This window comes from Lithobates pipiens, unplaced genomic scaffold (assembly GCF_037356315.1).
Source record: "Lithobates pipiens isolate NorthernLeopardFrog02 unplaced genomic scaffold, aLitPip1_a1.2 Scaffold_1, whole genome shotgun sequence".
Taxonomy (NCBI): Eukaryota; Metazoa; Chordata; class Amphibia; order Anura; family Ranidae; genus Lithobates; species Lithobates pipiens.
Window position 1 is genome coordinate 147,839,169 of NW_027507685.1, and position 24,757 is coordinate 147,863,925.

The 24,757-nt window shown below is 43.5% G+C and overlaps 1 protein-coding gene across 1 annotated transcript in view; it reads left to right on the forward strand.

Annotated features, from left to right (window-relative positions):
- LOC143975842 (uncharacterized) overlaps window positions 1-24,757 on the forward strand; it is a 136,386-nt gene that overhangs the window by 31,718 nt on the left and 79,911 nt on the right. Inside the window, exons 4-5 of the mRNA XM_077478407.1 lie at window positions 10,241-10,392; window positions 13,848-13,966. Coding sequence (XP_077334533.1) covers window positions 10,241-10,392; window positions 13,848-13,966 — 271 coding nt within the window. The remainder of the gene's footprint in view (window positions 1-10,240; window positions 10,393-13,847; window positions 13,967-24,757) is intronic.

The following is a 24,757-nucleotide window of genomic DNA, read 5'->3' on the forward strand; positions in this document are numbered from 1 at the left end:
AAGCTCTATCTGCGACCTCGCCAGTTGCCTCCGGGCCCCATGCCCCACCATCATTGGTGATGATGCCACCCGAACCCAGGGTCCCTACTCCGGAACGATTTTCGGGCAACCAGAATAAGTTTAGAGCCTTCCACAACTCATGCAAACTCTTTTTTGCCTTACAACCAAGGACTTTCTCCCTCGAGGCGACCAAAGTGGGGTTTCGTCATTTCCCTATTGACGGACGAACCGCAGGCCTGGGCACAACGCCTTTTGGAGCGAAAGGATCCATCTCTAGACACTTTGGACACCTTTTTCCTGGCAATGTCAAAACTTTATGAAGACCCTCAACTTGCTGCTACCGCAGAGGCAGCCTTACACGTCCTGCAACAAGGTCGCAGGCCTGTGGAGGATTACGTGTCGGAATTCAGACGCTGGAGCTCCGACACAGACTGGAACGACGCAGCCCTTCGGTACCAATTCCGTTTGGGCCTGTCTGAACCACTGAAGGACGAACTGGCGCGTGTAGGCATCCCTGAGACTCTGGAAGCTCTCATAGACATTTCGGTCCAAATCGACAGACGTTTAAGAGAGCGTCGCCAGGAGCGTTCCTCCACAGCCACACGCCCCGTCTGGATGTTTCCACGTGTGCCCAGCTCCACTCATGCGGCCCCTCCTGCTCCTGCCACAGCCACACTGGATCTTCCGGAACCCATGCAGCTGGGGTTACTCCGTCCATCCCTGACACCTGAGGAACGTCAACGTCGCCGGGTTGGAAACCTTTTCTTTACTGCGGAGGATCAGGACACTTTGTTCGCACTTGCCCAGCTAAGATGCGTAAGTGCCTTTTCATTCCATCTGTTCCCTCACCCGTGCTGTCTAACAACACTCCTCACCTGGCTGTCCCTGTTCTTTTACAGCTTCCAGAAAGGACTGTCCGAACTCATGCAGTTATTGACTCCGGGGCGTGTAGTGGCTTTGTGGATTCCTCCTTCGCTCTAAAGAACAAGATTCCCCTTCGGCCTAGAGAGAAGGGACTTTCAGTATTTTTGGCTGATGGTTCTACCCTTGAATCCGGACCAGTGACCCAGGAGACTACCCCCCTATCTGCTACCATTGCCGGGACTCACCAGGAATTCTTATGCCTAGATGTCATCAAGTCTCCACTGTTTCCCATCATTCTAGGCATGCCTTGGTTGAGAGCACACAACCCACGCATCGACTGGGCCTCTGGAAGGATTGAGTTCCTTTCGGACTATTGCCGCCAGCATTGTTGCCCAGTTATTGATAGGGACTCTTCTGCCCTCCTCTGTTTGGAAACAGACGCTGAGATCCGACAAGCCGTACCCAAGGACTACCATGATTTCCTGGATGTATTCAGTAAAAAGGGGGCCGAAACCCTACCACCCCATAGGCCATACGATTGCCCTATTGAATTACTACCTGGGGCAGAGATTCCTTTCGGAAGAATCTTCCCTTTATCTGAGACTGAGCTGAGTACCCTGAGGTCCTACTTAGATGACAACCTTTTTTTTTTTTTTGAAAATTTATTTTTATTGAACAGTTTTTTAACACATACAGAACATACAAAAGGTCCCCCCCGCACCCGTACCATAAATTCTGGCTAATCTGGCTGGGGTGTAATATACTCTATACAGGATTTTAAACTGGATAAGTCTGTCTCTAGCTGATACCAGCGTCTGGAACGGGTAATCCCACATGTCATCCCAGTCCTCCCCCTCAAAGTCCGGCACCAAGGCACTCCAAACATCCCTGCATTTTTGGATGGGCTTCGGCCTGTCAGGGAACATTTTGTACACAACGGAAAGAGGCTTTTCCAAGTCCTCCGTCCGCAGCACACTCTCCAGGGACGACACTCCCATCTCCAGAGCCCCAGGACCAAACTGTGAGAGAAAAGCATGCCGCAACTGTAGGTAGCGAAAGAAATACCAATTTGGAAGATCATGTTTAGCTTTAAGCTGATCAAACGTTAGAAGCTTCCTCTCTCCTACCACATGCTTCAGTTGTTTGATGCCTACTCTGGCCCATATCACCGGGTGGGGTATTTCCCCGAAATGTGGCAATCTAGGATTAAACCAGAGAGGAGTGTCAGGAGACCAACTCCCCTCCGGTTGTTTCAGTAAGACCCGCGCTTTGTCCCAAGCCCGTATCGTTGCCCGCATTGAGGCCGTCAGAGCCAGTGAAGCTCCTTGACCTCTATACACCAAATAGGACAAGCTCTCGTACGAGCCCAAAAGGGCCGCCTCCAGTACATTAGCCGAATCCCCGTCATCCCGTGTTAGCCAGCATCCGGCGACTACCATTTGCCCAGCTAGGTAATATTTAAAAAGATCCGGCAGCGCCAAGCCACCTTGCCCCCATGGCTCCTGTAAGACCCGGAGACTTATTCTGGGGTGCGCAGTGGCCCATAAAAAGGAGCTAAAGAGACTATTAACCCTCCGAAAAAATGAGCATGGAATCCAAATAGGTGAATTACGTAAAAAGTAAAGAAATACTGGTAGAACCTTCATTTTGAGCAAGTTAACCCTCCCAATTAAGGACAACGGCAGATGCTTCCAAGCTTCCAACTGTACCTTAACCCTGGCCAGCAAGGGGAAGAGATTTAGAGACATATAATCGCCCACTCTTGGTGATACTCTCACTCCTAGATACTTAATTTCCTCCACCCATGCAATGGGAACAATAGTGGTGGCCAGCGCTCGAGCCTCCCCGTCAATAGCCATCACACTGGATTTCTCCCAATTGACCCGGAGCCCTGAGAACTCAGCAAATTTGTCGAGCACCCCGAACACTGCCTCCAAAGACGGCCCTGCGTCCCTCAAGAAGAGAAGCATGTCATCCGCATATAATGCTATACACTCCCTAATACCCCCCACCTCCAGTGCTCCTACCTCAGGCGATTGCCTCAGGGCTATAGCCAGTGGTTCTATTGCTAATGCAAACAAAGAGGGAGACAATGGGCACCCCTGACGCGTGCCCCTACGGACTCTAAATTGGGGGGAGACTGAAGTGCCTATTCTGATACTCGCCTGTGGAAAACTATAAAGCAGAGATATCCAAGTCACATAAATCTCCCCAAAGCCCATTCTCCGCAGAACTGTCAACATGTATTGCCAGTCTACTGAATCGAAGGCCTTGGCCATATCCAGGGAGACTACCACTCTAGATCCCTTTTCAGCGTGTTCAAGCTGTAGGTGGGCAAACAGTCTGCGTAAATTAGTGTCAGTAGATTTCTGTGGGATGAACCCTGTCTGATCTATATCCACCAAAGTCGTGATAACCTGAGAGAGTCTGGTAGCCAGCACCTTCGTTAGGATTTTTAAATCTTGATTCAGCAATGCAATCGGCCTATACGAAGAGCATGACAGAGGGTCCTTGCCCGGTTTTGGCAGCAGGATCACCTGCGCCTCCAGCAAAGAGTCTGGGAGACACCTGTGTTCCAAGCAGTAGTCATACAAATTTTTAAGTCTAGGTACCAATACTTCCAAATGCTGCCTATACCACTCGATACAGAAACCGTCAGGCCCCGGGGATTTACGGGGAGGGAAAGACCGAATGGCTCTTTCAATTTCCTCTGCAGTTATGTCAGCCTCCAAAAAGTCCCTATCCGTCTCAGACAGCCGCAGGACCTGCAGCGATGCTAACAACCCTCCCAACTCCGTGAGGTCATAAGGCAGTATGGGGGCATACAGGGTTTTGTAATACTCCACAAACGTGTCTAGGATGTCTGTCGGGGTCGTCAGCAGGTCTCCCTGAGCATTTTTGATACAAGGGATATTAGTCTGTGCCCTTTGCTCAGCCACCAGCAGGGCCAACAATTTACCGTTCTTGTCCCCTTGCTCAAAGATGGATTCAGCCATTTTCGTCCTAGATGTGTGTGTTAGTTCAGAGTAATGGAGTGCCAGAGCACACCTCGCCTCAAGCAGTTTACCATAGGTGATAGCAGACTGATTGTTCGCATGTTCCATGGCGCACACCCTCTCCTTGTCCTGCACTTCCTGTTCAATCTGATTGTGAGACCTGCGAGCCTGTTTGATGGCTGAAATATAGTGCCCCCGCATGCAGGCCTTAAATGCATCCCAAACTATGGTGGCGTCGGCAGACCCCTCGTTATCTTCCCAAAAATTTTCAAGGTGTGGCGCAACTTGTGAGGACATTAGATGACAACCTTGAGAAGGGATTTATCCGACCTTCCACCTCCCCGGCAGGTGCAGGGATTTTCTTTGTTGAAAAGAAGGACCATTCCCTACGCCCATGTGTGGACTATCGGGCATTGAATAAAATTACCATTAAGAATCGCTACCCCCTGCCACTAGTACCCAAACTTTTTCAGAGACTAGGTTCTGCTAAAATATTCTCCAAGCTGGACCTTCGGGTGCCTATAACCTCGTCCGCATTCGGAGGGGTGACGAATGGAAGACTGCCTTCCGTACCCGCTTCGGGCACTTCGAATATCTTGTAATGCCGTTTGGATTGTGCAATGCCCCAGCCACATTCCAACACTTTGTCAATGATATTTTTAGAGACTACCTTGACTTATTTGTAATAATTTATCTTGATGATATCCTAATCTTTTCCTCCACTCTAGCCGACCACCGAGAACACGTCAAGAATGTCCTGGCTCGTCTCCGTCTTCACGGCCTGTATGCCAAACCCAAAAAATGTATCTTCGAGCAACAGAGCATCCAGTTTCTTGGTCTGGTCATTTCCGTAAAAGGGGTCGAGATGGATCCCCAGAAGGTCTCTGCTATCCAGGACTGGCCTGCCCCTTCCGATAAGAAGGGGGTTCAGCGGTTCGTGGGGTTCGCTAATTTCTATCGGAAATTCATTAGGGGATTCTCCTCTATCATTTCCCCCATCACCGGATTGACCAAACAGGGTCAGAAGTTCAGATGGACCCCCGAAGCGCAAGAGGCTTTCAAGACTCTGAAGGACTTGTTTGTATCGGCTTCCGTCCTAAAGCATCCCGATTCCGCTCTGCCATACATCCTAGAAGTTGATGCTTCAGAAATAGCGGTAGGGGCAGTGCTCTCCCAGAGACAAGGGCCCAAGTCTTTGCTACACCCGGTCGCCTTCTTCTCCCGTAAACTGTCTGATGCAGAAAAGAACTACAACGTCGGTGATCGCGAGCTACTGGCAATAAAGGCAGCACTCGAGGAATGGCGCTATCTTCTTGAGGGCGCCACCCACCCGATCCTGGTTTATACAGACCATAAGAACCTAGAATATCTTAAATCGGCAAAGAGGTTGAAACCACATCAGGCCAGGTGGGCGCTCTTCTTCTCCAGGTTTTCATTACACATTACCTACCGTCCAGGATCCAAGAACACCAAGCCCGACGCCCTGTCGCGCATGTACGGTCAACCAGAAAGTCCTCAGTCTTCGGATACCATCCTCTCCGCGGGGAACTTCCTCCTGCTCCAGGGGGATTTAGTGTCTCAAGTTAAGCAGGCCTCCGTAGGCACTACTCCTCCACCTGGCATCCCGCTGTCTTCTAGCAATGATCTTCTTTGGTACGAGGGCAAGATCTTCGTCCCCCAGGAAGTACGGACTTTGGTTCTGGCCGCCTGTCACGACCATCTGTTGGCCGGCCATTTTGGGGTACACAAGACCTTGGAGTTACTCCGACGTACGTTCTGGTGGCCACGAATGAAAGATGACTGCAGGAAATATGTAGAGGCTTGTATCACCTGCATCCAAAGCAAGAGCAGTAAGTCAAGAGCCTGGGGTCTGCTGAAACCACTGCCCGTTCCTGACAGACCATGGAGGATGATCTCCATGGATTTCATCGTCGAGTTACCCCCTTCGGAAGAGTATTCTACGATTTTCGTCGTAGTAGATAGGCTCACCAAGATGGCCCACTTCCTGCCCATGAGGGGCACTCCTTCAGCCACAGAGACGGCCAAGACCTTCATCAGGGAGATTGTGAGACTCCACGGCATCCCCGCTAATATCACATCTGATAGGGGGGTGCAGTTCACTTCGAGGTTTTGGAGAGCGCTCTGCGGAGCTCTGAAAATTGATCTCCGCTTGTCTTCAGCATATCACCCTCAGACCAACGGCCAGACCGAAAGGACTAACCAGACGCTGGAGCAGTATCTACGCTGCTTCTCGTCCTTCTCTCAAGACGACTGGGCCTCGCTTCTACCCTTGGCTGAGTTCGCCTACAATAATTCAGTTCACTCTGCCACCAAGCAATCCCCGTTTTTTGCGAACTTTGGCTTCCACCCACTATTTCTGTCTGGCAACCTTCCTGAGTGTCCGGTACCAGCGGTGCAGGAGAACCTCAACTTCTTTGAGACAAAAAACAAGCTTCTGCAAGAAACCTTGACCAAGTCACAGGAGTACAATAAAGAAGTATCTGATAGAAAGAGAAGGGGGGAACTGGACCTCAAAGTCGGGGATCAGGTCTGGCTGTCCACCCTGAATCTCAAACTGTCTTGCCCATCCAAGAAGTTGGGGCCGAAATTTGTGGGTCCCTTTCCAATCATGAGGAAACTGAATAACGTGGCATTCGAGCTAAAGCTTCCAGAATCTTTCCGGATTCACCCAGTTTTCCACGCATCGCTACTCAAGCCTGCAGTTCCGGATTCTTTTGCCGATCGAATTACCAGTCCTCCAGAACCCGTGATTGTCGATGGGGAAATCGAATTCGAGGTTGAATCCATACTAGACTGTAGGAAGAGACGGAACCAGATTCAATTCCTGGTTAAATGGAAAGGGTACGGGCCTGAGGAGAACTCCTGGGAACCGGAATCCAACATCCACGCGAAGAGACTAATTTGTGCTTTTAAGAGATCCCACCCAGATAAGATGGCACAACTGGGCATCCGGAGGCTGCCCCTTGGGGGGGGGCAATGTCACGACCGTTCTGGCGTTCCGATCGCTCATGGGAGATCTGCCCGCAGAGGCCTGTTGTTGAGAACCCGTCGTTTCCCTTTAGCGCGTGTTAACGCGAATGGACGCACGCGGGTGTGCGCTGGCACGATCGGGCGCACGGCCACTCGCGGGGGCACGCAGACTCGTCGTGCGACCGCTTTGGCGCCCTAAAGGTTTCTTAAGGACTCTGCCTCCGTTTCCCTCTTGCTGTCCAGTCTACAGCGTGTTCGGAGATTCTGTTACCAGTTACCTGTTGCCTTGATTCCTGTGACCCGGCTTGTTCTTGACCATGTTTGTTTGCTGCCTGCCACTGACTACCTGCCTGTCTGACCACGTCTCTGCCTCTACCCTTGTGCCGTTGTTGCCCGCCTGCTGCTGACCCGGCCTGTACTCAACTCTGCTGTTACCTACTGATCCGTTCGGATCTGCCAGTGCCTGCTGCCTCCGCTGACGGCCTCCTGCTGTTCCTGCCTTGATCTGCCAGTGCCTGCTGTCCCCGCTGACGATCGTCTGCTTTGCCAGTCCTCCTGCCTGTGCCTGCTGTCACCTGCTGACTGCTGTCTGTGTTGCTGTTGGTTATCCGGACCTGCCTTCACTTGCCAGGCACTTGTGCCCCCTGAACTTTTGAATCTCTGTTACCACCTCCAGGGGTTCTCGAGCCAGGGGCTACGAGAGGCCGCTCCCTGCATTCCGGGCTCGCCTACCAGGTACGTGACAGGGTTCAGCAGTCCTCAATACAGCTGATTTTAAGTAGGCAGGAGCTTCCTCACTTTCTTATAAAATAACATTTCCTTAAGCTTCCCATCCTGGTAGTAAGATACTACGACATGAATGCTGACATTTAAAACCCGAATTTTTTTTTTTTAAATAAGGCTTGCACCTTGTACAGTATAGGATTTCATGTCATCTGTGCTCAGTCTTGCCACGAAGAGTTAATCCAGTTCTGTTTCTCAGTTTCTTTGTATCAGGGTTATCGTAATTTTTTACGTTATTTGAGTCTTTTGAGGAAATGGGGTAGCGCTGCATATTTCTTTATATATATTTTATTTTGGTGTTGAGATCACTTTTTATGCTGGCTGCTTCCCCTTATTGATTTTTCATATTAGCATAAGTGGAGCGCACTAGTATTTTTATTTTATTTTTTATACGAGTTTTAGATTTTATCTTTGGGGTTGTGCGCACTAGCACTTTATTTTGTAGTAATCCAGCTCTGAGCAGTCCTCATCTTTTTCAGTGAAATAAAAACAGACAGAGAATAGAGAAATAGAAGTCTGTTTCTCACCCTTGCTGTGAGTGACAGGTGATTTACATCTCTCATACACGAGCCTGAGAGACATTCTATGTACTTGAGATCCCCTCCTCCTTTCTTCCCCAGCTCTCCCAGGATTGGCTGCTCCACACCTCAGCATGATTGGGCATGCTGAAGTCATGTGGTGACCTTTCTGGGGTTTGACTTGATGTTAGTGATCATAGCAGAAGTTCAGTGTAAGAAATATATAAGAGAAAATTCATGTTGACAAGGGGAGTGTAGAGGTGGCCAGGGAGTCTACTGACACGACTCTACCCACCAAGCTTTGGACAACAGACCCACCCACAGAAACTGCAGTTTTTTTGGGTCTCATAGCAGACAGAGGGGAGACATTTGACAGGTAAGGATACATGCAGGAGGCATGTATATGCTTATAGATAACCACTATGGCAGTAGTTTTGAAAGGATGACAGTGGGTTTACATCCACTTTAAAGTATATTTTCTTTCTGGGAACCAATCCAGGTGAGCAAAATAAACCCATCCAGTTTTTTTACTAGCATTGAACAGAGAATGGGCTGTTGTGTGGTTGGCCCTTTACAAACACCCATACCAGGCTCCATCTTTTGGGAAATGGGGAGAAGAGAGAAGAACAGGAGTGTGTGCAGAGTAGGTAATTTCTAGTCAGCATGTCAGAATGCACTGATATTGATGGCTTTGTGGCTCATGTTCGGGCACTTTGTAAATCCTGGTATAAAGTTCAAAGCTGCTCTTTCACATTCTGAGAGCAATAATTGTACCCAATGTCAACTTCTGGCTTGCGCCAATCTCCTCTTCCTTCTCCTCAATATAGCTAACTCAATCCCAATGATTTGGACAGTTGTCATCCTGGTTACCAAGAAGCCTTAAAAAAATTCTCCAAAAAATGAAAATGCGTTCACTCACTCCTTCTCAAGCTAACAAACGGGAAACAGGACGTGATGTCACAGGAAAACCTGTAAAATGCATAGCATTTTAATGCGCACTAAAACGTATGTCAACTCGTGTCAAAACTTGCATGAACACGCATTAAAATGTGCATAAAATGGATGGAAATGTATCAATTTTCCCTGCATTTTACTGCACATCAGTGTAAATTCAGCCAGTCCCCATAAAAATAATTTCAGAGATCCTCATCTACATTCATTTTTTTTCATCCCCGTGACAATCATTCTGCTCTCTCAGTGTCTGTCTTTTGTAATTACTCATTCAGATGCACTGAGAACACATTCCGAGCAACCCTTTAGATGAGCATGTTCCTCGCTGGTGGACATTGAATGGTGCAGACTTTAGCTGTGCTGTCCCGATCGATTGCTAGATTGCTGTTTCAGAAGAGGGTTTGATTAAATGTAACCAAGCAAATGATGGGTAGTATAGTTAAAGTCTGGAACATACAGTATCCATCTAAACTTTAGGATGCAAGTTCTTTCACTTTTACAATCAGCAAGAAGTTGATGTATTGTTCCCCTGCTGGCTGTTATGAAGGACCAAAAAAGCAGCAGCTGCAGTTCCCTATAAACCGAGGATATGCAAAAGATGTAAAACTAAGAATAAATATTTTACCAATACTAATACAATGTTTTGTGCCAGTGAGTAATGTGCTTTATTAATACGTAATGAATGAGATTGTAGTACTATGTTATTGTTTACTCATCACAAGAGAAGCAAGACGGCTGCTATTGCTTAAAATTCTGGAAGTCATGGAAATGCCAGAATTGTCTGGGGTCAGAAAGTACAGATGCCAAAGCATCACCATAACAGCCAGGCGACTAAAATTTTCAGGCAGCAATAGCGGCCTCCAATTCTCTCATGACCAGTTACTATTAAAGCAGACCTGCGAGGAATATTCACACATCACATTAATCAAGCACAAAAGAGCAAGGTCTGGCCTCTCCAATGATATATGACGACACTGGCTGTGAAGTTAGTCACTGTCACTTTTAAACAAGTACAAAGATCAGCTGGTGCATTCACTGTGTGTGTTTGCTTTAAACTGCCTAAATCTGATATGTGTGTATTATACACATAAAGTGAAATAATCCTACATCTTGTGATCTCATATATTTCTGTTACAGGTGTAGTCTGTCCCTTTTGTCAGTCCGATTGGCAGTTCTTTGGTGTATCGTGTTATTTGCTCTCTCCCAGTGCAACTACCTGGCAGGAGAGTGCGCACTGGTGTAGGATGCAAGGAGGCCACCTGGCTGTTGTGCGTAATTTGAAAGAACAGGTAGGTGCAATGCTGAAGCTGTCAATACAAAGATAAGGGGGTAAAAACGAAACCTTATACCATATTCTTTAAACACTTTAGGCAATTGCCAATAATCACTCAATAGCTATTTATAAAACGTTTAGCGGTACCCCCCATTTGGGCTACTGCTGAATGTGGTCGTTTCCCACCTTTCACAACCAGGCACACAAATTTCCAGTCACTCAGAGACAAGAAGCAGTCCTTGCAGCTTTGCTTGTTTTTTTTATTTTATTTAGGGGAATTGAACTTGGATGGGGAAAGGTGCATATGGGATGCCCGTTTGATCAATGCAACGTTATCATTGGAGCCTTCCATTTACATTAGGTTTATTGTGCTATGTGATTAACTTTGTTTTTTCCTGAGCCTTTACCTACATACAAGCCTGGGGATTAGGGATGAGCCGGACACCCCCCCGGTTCGGTTCGCACCAGAACTTTCGAACGGACCCCAAATTCGTACGAACTTTAGAACCCCATTGAAGTCTATGGGACTCGAATGTTTGAAATTAAAAGTGCTAATTTTAACGGCTAATATGCAAGATGCTGTCCTAAAAAGGGTTTGGGGACCTGGCTCCTGCCCCAGGGGACATGGGTCAATGCCTAAAATGTTTTTAAAAATGGCCGTTTTGGCAGGAGCACTGATTCTAATGACGATTAAAGTGAAAAAAAAAAGTGAAATATTCCTTTAAATATCATGCTTGGGGGGTGTCTGTAGTATGCCTGTTAAGTGCCACGTGTTTCCCGTGTTTAGAACAGTCCCTGCACAAAATGACATTTAACGGAAATAACATAATTTAAAACTGCTTGCGGTTTTAATGTCATATCTGGTTCCTGCAATATGGTTGAAAATCATTGAGAAAAATGGCATGGGTAGCCCTCCCTGCCCATTACCAGCCCCTTTGGGTCTTGTACGGATATTAAGGGGAACCCCGTACCCATAATAAAAAAAGGAAATATGTGTGGCCCCCAGGCCCTATATACTCAGAACAGCAGTATACAGGCGGTGCAAACAAGACAGGGACTGTGTAGGTTTGTTGTGTTAAGTTGAATCTGTTTGTAATTTTCAACTGGTACATTTTTAAAGTGTAGCTCCAGTCAAAAAAAACAATTTTTAAGCTTTTTGGAAAACATAGGGAAGGGTTATCACCCCTGTATAATTTGTTTTGTCGTCCATCTTTTTTCATCTCACTTGCTGTTGTCTCCTTCCGTTTGCAAGTAGGAGATGTTTGTAAGTTGGATGTTTGATATAGCGGATGTGGATATAGCGGTGTATACTGGGTTCAGAGCACGCAGACAGCACGCACAAGCTCCTACCGCTGACTGCAAGCTCTATTTAAAACGAGCAAGATAGTTTGCTATATAGGTGGATATAGCGGTGTATACTGGGTTCAGAGCACGCAGACAGCACGCACAAGCTCCTACCGCTGACTGCAAGCTCTATTTAAAACGAGCAAGATAGTTTGCTATATAGGTGGATATAGCGGTGTATACTGGGTTCAGAGCACGCAGACAGCACGCACAAGCTCCTACCGCTGACTGCAAGCTCTATTTAAAACGAGCAAGATAGTTAGCTATATAGGTGGATATAGCGGTGTATACTGCGTTCAGAGCATGCAGACAGCACGCACAATCTCCTACCGCTGATTGCAAGCTCTATTTAAAACGAGCAAGATAGTTTGCTATATAGGTGGATATAGCAGTGTATACTGGGTTCAGAGCATGCAGACAGCACGCACAATCTCCTACCGCTGATTGCAAGCTCTATTTAAAACGAGCAAGATAGTTTGCTATATAGGTGGATATAGCGGTGTATACTGAGTTCAGAGCACGCAGAAAGCACGCACAAGCTCCTACCGCTGACTGCAAGCTCTATTTAAAACGAGCAAGATCGTTTTCTATATAGGTGGATATAGCGGTGTATACTGGGTTCAGAGCACGCAGACAGCACGCACAAGCTCCTACCGCTGACTGCAAGCTCTATTTAAAAAGAGCAAGATAGCTAGCAATATAGGTGGATATAGCGGTGAATACTGGGTTCAGAGCATGCAGACAGCACGCACAAGCTCCTACCGCTGACTGCAAGCTCTATTTAAAACGAGCAAGATAGTTTGCTATATAGGTGGATATAGAGGTGTATACTGGGTTCAGAGCACGCAGACAGCACGCACAAGCTCCTACCGCTGACTGCAAGCTCTATTTAAAACGAGCAAGATAGTTTTCTATATAGGTGGATATAGCGGTGTATACTGGGTTCAGAGCATGCAGACAGCACGCACAAGCTCCTACCGCTGACTGCAAGCTCTATTTAAAACGAGCAAGATAGTTTGCTATATAGGTGGATATAGCGGTGTATACTGGGTTCAGAGCATTCAGACAGCACGCACAAGCTCCTACCGCTGACTGCAAGCTCTATTTAAAACGAGCAAGATAGTTTGCTATATAGGTGGATATAGCGGTGTATACTGGGTTCAGAGCACGCAGACAGCACGCACAAGCTCCTAACGCTGACTGCAAGCTCTATTATAAAAGATAGTTATATCGCTAGCTATATAGGTGAATATAGCAGTGTATACTGCGGTCAGGGAACGCAGACAACAACCACTACAGAAGAGCAAGAACAAAAAATCGGCCGATAAAGATCGGTGTATACTGTGTTGAAGGTAAACAGAACACCCACTAACTGCTACAGACGCCAACACACTACACAAGGCCGCCGCGCTGGCGGCCTTATATAGTGTGGGGCGTGTACTACACAGCCTGAGCTATGATTGGCCCCAGGCATCCTGCCTGTGGCCAATCATGGCTCTCCTCGCTGCCGGCGCTGTGATTGGCCGAGCATGCGGGGTCACAGTGCATGCTTGGCCAATCATGAGCCAGCAATGCACTGCGCCATCGGAGTGCATTGTGGGCCGTGAGCGTCACACGAATTTGGCACGAATGGCCCATAACGTTCGGAATTCACCGAACGGGCGAACAGCCGATGTTCGACTCGAACACGAAGCTCATCCCTACTGGGGATATACCAGCTGTGGGTGTTCAACTAAAGGAATATTCCTCCTTGATTTCTACCATCCTTCTAAGGATTTGACTCATACATAAGCCATTCTCAATTTTTCAGCTATTTGGTGAGTCAGTTTTTCTCCTAGTTCAGATGATTAAGAAATATTGTTACTACATTATTTTTGGTCTTTTGGTGTGTGGACTTTTTTATAATTATTTTTTAAATAATTTATTCACTTATTTGTATATGGTCCTATTTACAGTTAATTATTTATGTTATTATTATGTTTATGTTCACCGTTTGAATTAGCGTCATCCTTTTTGGAATGTTTCTAACATCTGGAATATGTGTGAAGTTTTCTCTTTCCTATTAGAATGAGTGGCCTTATATGATGCTTAGATGTGAGCTTTTCTAAGTACTCTTGTCTCTTCCAGTATTTCCTTCAAGATCTGGTGAAGGAGACATCCTGGATTGGATTGTCAGATCGTGACCTGGAAGGGCACTGGCGCTGGGTGGACGAAACCCCGTATGATAAATCTGCCAAAATCAGCAAGTAAGGAGAAAGTTTGCATGAGGGGTCTAATGGCATTTTTAGAGAATATTAAGTTACTGGACAAGAACACACATCAACAAATATTAGAGCCAATAGACAAAAATTATGGGTCACCCTCTGAAATACTGGAACCACCCGTTGCTGCGGTTCTTTTGACCTACTGCAGGTCCTACAACTCCTTTAAAGTTATCTGTGGCATCAGCAATCAGTCAGTTACAATATATGGCCATGTATGAGATTTGAAAATGAATGAAATCCTGTAAACTTGGGATGATCATCAAAGACTTTACTGCATAAGAGTCTGTAGTTAGGTCACTTTCTGCCTGACATTACTAGACATGGCCCAATCAAATTGCATCAGCATCTGCTGGTCATCAATTTCTTCAGCCTGACTTTGCAGGATATCATAGATTGGGACTGGCAGAGCAATTCCCTAGTATCCGGTATTCCACTAGGGTTGGTCATTGGAAAGTCTAATTACAGTTTTCTTAATGGAATTCTAAGGTTAACATTTGTCTTTAGTTATGCATTGAATGTTGATGATTATAACTTTTTCTTAATTGCTGCTTGTGTCCCTATTGAGAAGATTTTGCATAACGTTTGGTGTGGTCACTGGAACAGGAAGCAGCGGTTTCACTAATGCCAGGCACCCAGGGTAAATGCCCCAAATCTATTGTGGACATCATTTGCTGGCTGCCCCAGGTCCCTACACCACACAATGTTTTTAATTTCAAAGTTCTGGCACTACAGTGCCATTCACTGTGCAGCTGCCAAAAGGCCTCAGATAAGCACAGCAGGTCTGCAGTTCAGAGCTGAGGGTGACTCCTCCTCTGTTCTGGAACTGGATAGGAGGGGTGGCATATATAGGATCCAATCCCTTCCATTGCCTGCAGGAGGGAGAGTTGGAAAAGCAGGCTTTCAGTGGCTGCAGGAGGAAAATGGAGGGGATCGGTTCCTCTATATGCTGCCCATTCCAACTCTTCTGTCCAGGGAATAGAGGGAAGCCACATGGGCCCTCTGCAGTATGAAACCGGGTAGCAATTGCAACCTATGTAATTACACCCTTGCTCTGTACGTTACATACTCCTGGCTCCAGCTCTCTCTGCATTACCCACTTCCGACCCCTGCACTCTTTGTGCTATATTGTAGATTATATACTCTAGACCAGTGGTTCTCAACCTTTCCAGTGCTGTGATCCCTTGATAACATTTCCCAAGTTTTGGGGACCCCAACAGAAAAAAAAAATTGTAGCGTGGGTTGTCAGCACCCAAGGCAAGACAAGTAATTTGCACCCCTAACCCACAGACATTTAGCGCTTGCCGAGTCCCTTCCACTCGTACAGTATTAAAACCCTTTATCTCCCTGTTTTTCTTTGTTCTTCCCCCTCTTTTTCTCTTCCTTCCATTTATTTATCTATTTTTATTCCTTCTCTTACTCCTTGGTGGGGGGGGTGGGGGGAATGGGATGACTGGCAGTGCTGGTGGGGAGTTGGGATCATTGGCACTGCTGGGGGGATGCTCTTGATCAAAGTAATCTGCTGATCCGAGAAATGTAGTGCAGACTTTTAATGGCAACTACAATCAAAGGTAGTTTTATTCAATGTGTCTCCGACTTTGTTGTGTCTCTTTTATAGTCCTTGGAACAATGGCATGCAATACAATATACCCCTATTTTCTCCACATAGATATTTCTTGCTCTTGAAGTAGCAGAATTCATACAGAGCAATCCACTGCGTTTCCGAAATGTGTCTTCTTCAGGAGTGCATATGGTATATTATCTAGAACACAATGTGCATTTAAAAAACATATTCTTTAACAATCAAAACCACAGTTTCCTAATGTCATGTACACACGATCGGAATTATGGTCGGAAAAAGGTCTGATTGTTTCCCCGATGGAATTCCACTCAAGCTGTCTTGCCTACACACGGTCACACCAAATTCCGACCGTCAAGAACGCGGTGATGTACGATGGGACTAGAAAAAGGATGTTCAGTATCCAATAGCTTCCGTCTCGTAGTTGAATCTGCGCAATCTGCGGAATTGCATACACACGATCGGAATTTCCGATAATTTTTCCGTCAAGAAAATTGAGAACACGCTCTCAAATTTTTGCTGGCGAGAATTCGGCCAGCTAAATTCTGATAGAGCATACACATGGTCGCATTTTCCTATGAAAAGCTCTCATCGGTCTTTTGCTGGCCATCGTGTATGCGGCATTAGAAGTATTACATACTTAATACAAGGAACACAGAGAGTTTTAACCATGTTGATGAAAATTTATAAGCTGATGCCTTCGCATGACTCACACTGGAAGCCACCAAATCTATGACTTCAGGGGGACAGTATCAAGGTGCCAATGGTTGGACTCTACACCAAAAATGAAGGCAATATATCGCTAAGTTAAATTATTTCAAAACAACTAGCCAATTTCACAGTTATAGATGAACAATAAACTTGCTCATCAAGTGCTCATCCAGTCCGTCAGCATCTCCATATGAGGTAGATGTGGGAATCCTCCTACTGAGTTAATGTATTCGGACAGTGGGACTCCTCCGCTGGCAGACTACACTTATCAGCCGATTGGTTGCATGCACTGACCGAGCAAAAATTTACCAACTGATTTAGTATGGCCAGCTTAAAGGATAAGTTTACCGTTCTGTAAAAAATAATAAATGCACATATTTCTGCAGAAAAAAATGTGCATTAATATTTTTTTCCTGCAGGAGCCTGCAAAGCATTGCATCCACAATCATTTCATAGTACGGCTTTGCAGACACATCCTCAGGTTTCTTATGCATACCTCTCTATGGGCTTTCCCATTTGAAGCCTGGATGAAGAGTGAGCACTTATTGGCAGCACGGGTGGGCACTGATAGGCAGCACTGGGGGGCACTGTTGGGACTGCACTGATAAGCAGAACACTAGTAATCAGTGCCCATGTACCTTTAACACAAGCCGGTTATCAGCAATCTTTTTCTCTCCTCACGCTGTCAACGTGAGGAAAGAAGGCCAATAACTGACTTGTGTTTACTTCTGTGATCAGCTGTCATTGGACACAGCTGATCATGTGGTAAAGGGCCGTTGTGATTGGCCCTTTACCCCGATCTGTGATTAGCTGAGTCCGAAGAACTCAGTGATTACAGAGCATGCTGCCCAGTAGGTTGAACAAAAAAGAACTAGTAGTGTGTACCAGGCTTTACTCTGCAGCACATCGAAGACATCAAATATGGCCATCCACCACAGACAAGTAAGCAAGTCATAGGAGCAAAATTCAACCGCACAGGCAGCACGATCACGTCATTTAGCTATAGCAAGGGCGGGAAAGGGTTAAAGTGGTTGCAGTTTGCCCTTATGGCTTGATTCCTTGCCTGTGTTGGATGGCCTTAGTTGATGTATTTGATATGCTGCAGAGTAAAGCCTGGTACACACCACTAGATTTTTTTCATTCAAACCGGTTGGTTTAATGAAAAAAAAAACTGACATCTCCAGTCGGAGCCGCTGTTGTAATGATTTGACATTAATGCAGAGCTCTTCCCTGCTGTTCTTTTTTTGTATTAACTGGGGGATGGCCACCCTGCCAAAACACCCCAGCCAATGCTTCCAGCTCATTGGGAGCCGGTCAGCTGCTGGTTTTCCAGCATGCTTGACCGACAGAAGCCATCCAAGCCATCTTCTGTTGGACCAGACTGAGGTATTGTGAGTTCAAACCCACAAACAAAATAGAAAAAAAATCACATAAAGTGCTTGTTTACTCCATTTCAGTCCCAACTCATGAACAAGACAAAAAGCCTCATGGGAAAAAGATAAAGTGTTAGTTGACACCAAAAATCAGCTTCTAAATAAAAAAAAAAAAATTGGCTAGGTTAGACTCTGTGTGACTAAAAAAAAAGAAAAAAAAGAATATTTTCTACTATAGGGTTCTTTTCAAGTCTATGAATTCTTTGAGATCAGAAAACCACAAAGTGATATATTTGGCCATTATTTCACCCATTGTATCTGTTTAACTCTAAAACCTGTGGTGATCACATATTTCTCTAGTCAGGTCAGTGTAGGAGACTGTTGATAGAGTAGAGATGGAGATCATGTGTAGTGAACGATCTTGAAGATAACGACATCAGTTGAGATGGTGTCCTGTGGTTCAAGGGAATTGACTTTTGAAAGGAGAGTTTTACCAGATGCACCGATCCCTTAGTAGACAATGGTCTATTTTGGTCTCAACAAGCTTCTATGCCATATGAGGTTGTGGCACTGAGTTTATACTGGTGTTATTGTCAGCTAAAGGGTTGGGTGTACAAATTCTCAGATAACTACATTTTCAAGCATCATTAATGAATATTTAGGCAGCAGTTGAGACTCTGCCCCGTGGTTCAAGAGAATGGACTGTTGAAATTACATTTTTACCAGATGAGAAGATCCCTTAGTAAACCAGGTCAGTGTCAGAGACTGTTGATGGAGTTGAGATGGAGATTATTTGTAGTGAAAGATCTTGAAGATATGGCATTAGTTGGGACAATGCAATATGGTTCAAAGGAATTTACTTTTGAAAGGAGAGATTTACCAGATGCAAAGATCTTTTGGTTGGTCAAGTGAGATACTAGTCTAGTTTGGTCACAACAAGCACTCTTGCCATCTGAGGCCATGGCATTGAGCATATCCTGGTCTTATTATAGAGTTTGAAACCGAGTGAAAGATCTTGAAGATAATGGCATCAGTTAAGATGATGTCCTATGGTTACGGGGAATTTACTTTTGAAAGGAGAGTTTTACCAGATGCAAAGTTCTTTTAGCAGGCCAAGTAAGAGACTAGTCTTGTTTGGTCATGAGAAGTGTATCTATGGTCTGAGGCTGTGGCATTGAGAGTATGCTGGTGTTATCACAAGAGAAGGGTTGTGAGGTAAAATCCTCAGATAACCACCCTTTCAGACGTACTTATTGATTTTTATCAGACGAGAAGATCCATAGTAAACCAAGTAGGAGACTAGTCTAAAGGGCCATACACACTATACAAATTTTTTTTAGATGTTTTCTTTAGATTTACCAAAAACATGTAGTGCAAGGGCTTGCCCGATTGCATACAAATTGAAAGTTTTTAGGTTTGACCTCATAATATATGGTATTATATGGTTTTGGTAAATCTAGAGGAAAAAATCTGCAGAAAATTGTATAGATTTATAGCTTAAGTCTGGGTAGAGCAATTCAGTACAGTTTTTAGACATGAAGCCACTAATATGATAACATGTAATGATAATACAACTATAAGAAGATGCACTCCTATTACCTTTACCAGTAGTGTTGTGCGTATGGCAGTGGTTACATAAATCCCATGATTGTGAGTTTGAATCCTGAGAACGTTGCTGCACTTTGTTTTTAGGCAGCAGTTGAGATTGTTAAAGTGGGAGACTAGTCTAGGTCTGATGGTAGCAATTTGGTTAAATGTTTGAATATGAATGCACTAGTCATATGGTATTCCATGATGTTAAAGCTCTAGTTCTAAGTACCACTTGCCATCAGGGGAAATGCCCTTGTATGGATGCCACTAAGCTAGCAAATGAGTTGTTGCAAGTTTAAATCCTAAGGTGGCTACCTTTTCAGATTTAGTTATTAAAGTTGCAGAACCTTATGCAACCAATCAACTTTAAGAAAAAGTGTCCTTCCATATCGGTTGTTATGCATTATTGCACTTTGTAGGCAGCAGTTGAGACAATGACCTGAGCTTTGTGGCAATGGACTCTTGAAGGTACAGTTTTAGCAGATGGGAATTCCCTCTAGGCTAAGTGACAGATTTATCTAGCTCTGATGGTAGCAGTTAAAAAAATTGTGTGAATATGCTAGCCATCTTCGTTTCGGTTATAAAATTTAGCAGATTAGTAATTTTTCTTCATAAATTTTGGCCAAAATGTATACTACTACATATCTTTGGCAAAAGTAAGGACAACTTGGTGGATATTATTTGGTCTTTGTGACAATTTTATAGAGTCTACAAGCTGTGGTGCCAATATCTGAAAATTGATCACACCTGAAGTACTGATCTAATTTCTTGAGACCCTAACATGCCATAAAAGTACAAATACCCCCCAAATTACCCCTTTTTGGAAAGAATACATTCCAAGGTATTTAGTAAGAGGCATGATGAGTTTTTTGAAGTTGTCATTTTTTCCCACAATTCTTTGCAAAATCAAGAATTTTCTTTTTCATTTTTTTCACAAAATTGTCATATTATCAGGTTATTTCTCACACAGAGCATATGCATACCACAAATTACACCCCAAAACACATTCTACTATTACTCCTGAGTATGGCGATACCACATGTGTGGGACTTTTACACAGCGTGGCCACATACAGAGGCACAACATGCAGGGAGCACCATCAGGCGTTCTGGAGCACCCAGGCCAATTCTGGCATTTCTCTCCTACATGTAAAAATCATCATTTATTTGCTAGAAAATTACATAGAAACCCAAAACATTATATATGGTTTTTTTTTATCAAAGACCCTAGAGAATACAATGGTGGTCCTTGCAACTTTCTATCTCACACGGTATTAGCGCAGCAATTTTTCTAACGCCTTTTTTGGGGAAAATAAATGTTTTTTGCTTTAAAAAAAAAAACAAAAAACAGTAAAGTTAGCCCAATGTTTTTGCATAATGTGAAAGATACGCCGAGTAAATGGATACCTAACATGTCACCCTTCAAAATTGCACATGCTCGTGGAATGATGCCAAAGTCGCTACTTAAAAATCCCCATAGGCGATGCTTTAATTTTTTTTACTGGTTACATGTTTTGAGTTACAGAGGGGGTCTAGGGCCAAAATTATTGTTCTTGCTCTAACGTTCGTAGCGATATCTCACATGTGTGGTTATAAAACCGTTTTCATATGTGGACGGGACTTGCGTATGCTTTTGCTTCTGCAAGAACATGGGGGACAGGGGTGCTTTAAAATTATTATTTTTTTTTTATTGTTCATTTTACTTTATTTTAGTTTGACACTTTTTTCCCCAAAAATATATTTTTTGATCACTTTTATTCCTATTACAAGGAATGTAATCATCCCTTGTAATAGGAACATGGCATGACAGGTCCTCTTTTCAGTGAGATATGGGGTCAATACGACCCCACATCTCACCTCTAGGCTGGGAAACCTGAAATTAAAAAACAAAAAACAATTCTGGCTTTGATCGTATTGGCGAATCGGTAGAAGCACCGGAGGGCGCGCTGGGGGGCGGGGGGGCACGCCTTCTCTCGCCTCCCGTAAGAACAATCAAGCAGTGGAGCAGCCGCTATGATCATTCTTATGGTGTAGTGCTGAAAAAGCTGATATCTGAATGATCCCTGTAGCTTTGGCCCAAACTTGTCTTGCATACACACAGCCACACAAATGTTAGCCAACAATTACTAATTAATTAGTGATGTACTACATTGTTTTTCAGCTCTTTATTGCCACCCTTTGGGCTCCTTCTGCTAATTTCGTGTTAGTAGAAGTTTGGTGAGTGTTGATTTGCGCTTTGCATTTTGCACTTTTCAGTTTGCACTTTTCTGTGAACGGACGCTTGTCAACCAGACATGTTGCAGAATCGGAGGAGATAACTTATTATTTATTAATGGCCTTGCAGTTATTCCTTTGACATTATTTTTTTTGGTTGAATATTTCTATATTTTTGGATGTATAGAATGCATTTTTTTGGTTAAGTTCTATTGGCAGATAGCATATCTAATTTTATTTGTTTTCTTTTTTTAATGCACAATAAAAACATTGTGTAGAATAATACTTGGCTATATGTTTTACTTCAAATGACAGTTTGGAAGTAGGCAGTTACATTTAAAAATATACAATGTAAAATTAAGAAGGGACACTAACATAGTATCTTTGATCTTAAAAACTACGGGATAATGGTGTTGTGGTATCTTGCCCAGAAAAAAACATATTATTCTTGATATCACTAGAAAAAAAAGCCTTTGAACATTTGTTTGCAAAAACTCCATCAGTATCACCAGTAAAGCAGCTTCATTATTATCCCATTAAAGAAGAAGAGAAAAGTCCTTGCTTCCGAGTTTGTTACATAGTTAGTAAGGTTGAATAAAGACACCAGTCCATCCAGTTCAACCTGAGTGAGTGTCTGCAATTGTCCCTATCCCTGTATATTGCATGCTCACATCAGTCCCTACCCTTGAGGAGCCCACAATCCAAGGTCCCCATTCATATACTAGGGCCAATTTTGGACAGAAGCCAATTAACCTACCTGCATGTCTTTGGAGTATGGGAGGAATCTGGAGTTTGCATGTTCTCCCTGTGTCTGTGTGGGTTTTCCCCGGGTACTCCAGGCAGGTAGTGTCGTAGTTGGGATTTGTTATATTCTTAATATCTAAATTTCAATTGGCTTTATTATACTTTATTTAGAATATGAATTCTCTATAATGGTGTGTATGAAAACTCTGAATCAATCAATCTCCAGATGGTGACATGTTGTAATTGAAAAAGTAAACATTTAAAAACTGTCAGGATTTTGATGAATATTGTAAATCTTATATATGCTTTTAAAGGACATATGCCTAAGTAACTTCTTGTCATTAGAATGGTCAGCTATGTTTAAGTGATACCAGATGTTACTTATGGTAACCACTCTTTAGCCCACACCCTTGTGAAGGAGAGTTTATTCTTTTGGCGCAAATTTAGAAGCTTTGAGTGATATAGGCGAAAGCTGGTGAAAAAGACAGTCTCTTTGATTCTTGACGCAGCTCTGAAGACAACATACATCCCAGCACACAGACTTTCAGCTATTCTTCAGCATACAAAGGGTTATTCTGCCATTTTAGATAGATTCCAAAAGCACATGTTATTCTTTTAATATCTTTGAAACGAATGAACTATACTAGAATTTTAGCATTGTACTATTTTTGTAAGTATTATTTTCTACTTTAGTGTGTACAATAAAACACACATTTTGATTTACGCTGACTCAGAACTAATTAAGGAAATCCGTCTCACAATCTCAATCGGTCTTACCAGATATATATATATATATGTAATATATATATATATATATATATATATGTATATATATATATATATATATGTATATATATATATATATATATATATGTATATATATATATATATATATATGTATATATATATATATATATATGTATATATATATATATATATATGTATATATATATATATATATATGTATATATATATATATATATATGTATATATATATATATATATATGTATATATATATATATATATATGTATATATATATATATGTATATATATATATATATATATATATATATATATATATATATATATATATACATATACATATACATATATGTATATATATATGTATATGTATATATATATATATATATGTATATATATATATATATATATATATATATATATGTATATATATATATATATATATATGTATATATGTATATATATGTATATATATATATGTATATATATATATGTACAGTGGTGTGAAAAAGTGTTTGCCCCCTTCCTCATTTCCTGTTCCTTTGCATGTTTGTCACACTTAAGTGTTTCGGAACATCAAACCAATTTAAACAATAGTCAAGGACAACACAAGTAAACACAAAATGCAATTTGTAAATGAAGGTGTTTATTATTAAAGGTGAAAAAAAATCCAAACCATCATGGCCATGTGTGAAAAAGTGATTGCCCCCCTTGTTAAAACATACTATAACTGTGGTTGTCCACACCTGAGTTCAATTTCTCTAGCCACACCCAGGCCTGATTATTGCCACACCTGTTCACAATCAAGGCATCACTTAAATAGGAGCTGCTTGACACAGTAAGGTCCACCAGAAGATCCTTAAAAGCTACACATCATGCCAAGACCCAAAGAAATTCAGGAACAATTGAGAAAGAAAGTAATTGAGATCTATCAGTCTGGAAAGGGTTATAAAGCCATTTCCAAAGCTTTGGGAATCCAGCGAACCACAGTGAGAGCCATTATCCACAAATGGCGAAGACATGGAACAGTGTTGAACCTTCCCAGGAGTGGCCGTCCGCCCAAAATTACCCCAAGAGCGCAGCGACGACTCATCCAAGAGGTCACAAAAGACCCCACAACAACGTCCAAGGAACTGCAGGCCTCACTTGCCTCAGTTAAGGTCAGTGTTCATGCCTCCACCATCAGGAAAAGACTGGGCAAAAATGGCCTGCATGGCAGAGTTCCAAGGAGAAAACCACTGCTGAGCAAAAAGAACATCAAAGCTCGTCTCAATTTCTCCACAACACATCTTGATGATCCCCAAGACTTTTGGGACAACATTCTGTGGACCGATGAGACAAATGTGGAACTCTTTGGAAGGTGTGTGTCCAAGTATATCTGGCGTAGAAGGAACACTGCATTTCATAAAAAGAACATTATACCAACAGTAAAATATGGTGGTGGTAGTGTGATGGTCTGGGGCTGTTTTGCTGCTTCAGGACCTGGAAGACTTGCCGTGATAAAAGGAACTATGAATTCTGCTGTCTACCAAGAGATCCTGAAGGAGAATGTCCGACCATCTGTTCGTGTACTCAAGCTGAAACGAACTTGGGTTCTGCAGCAGGACAATGATCCTAAACACACCAGCAAGTCCACCACCGAATGGCTGAAGAAAAACAAAATGAAGACTTTGGAGTGGCCTAGCCAAAGTCCTGACCTGAATCCTATTGAGATGTTGTGGTATGACCTTAAAAAGGCCGTTTATGCTCGAAAACCCTCTAATGTAACTGAATTAGGACAATTCTGCATAGATGAGTGGGCC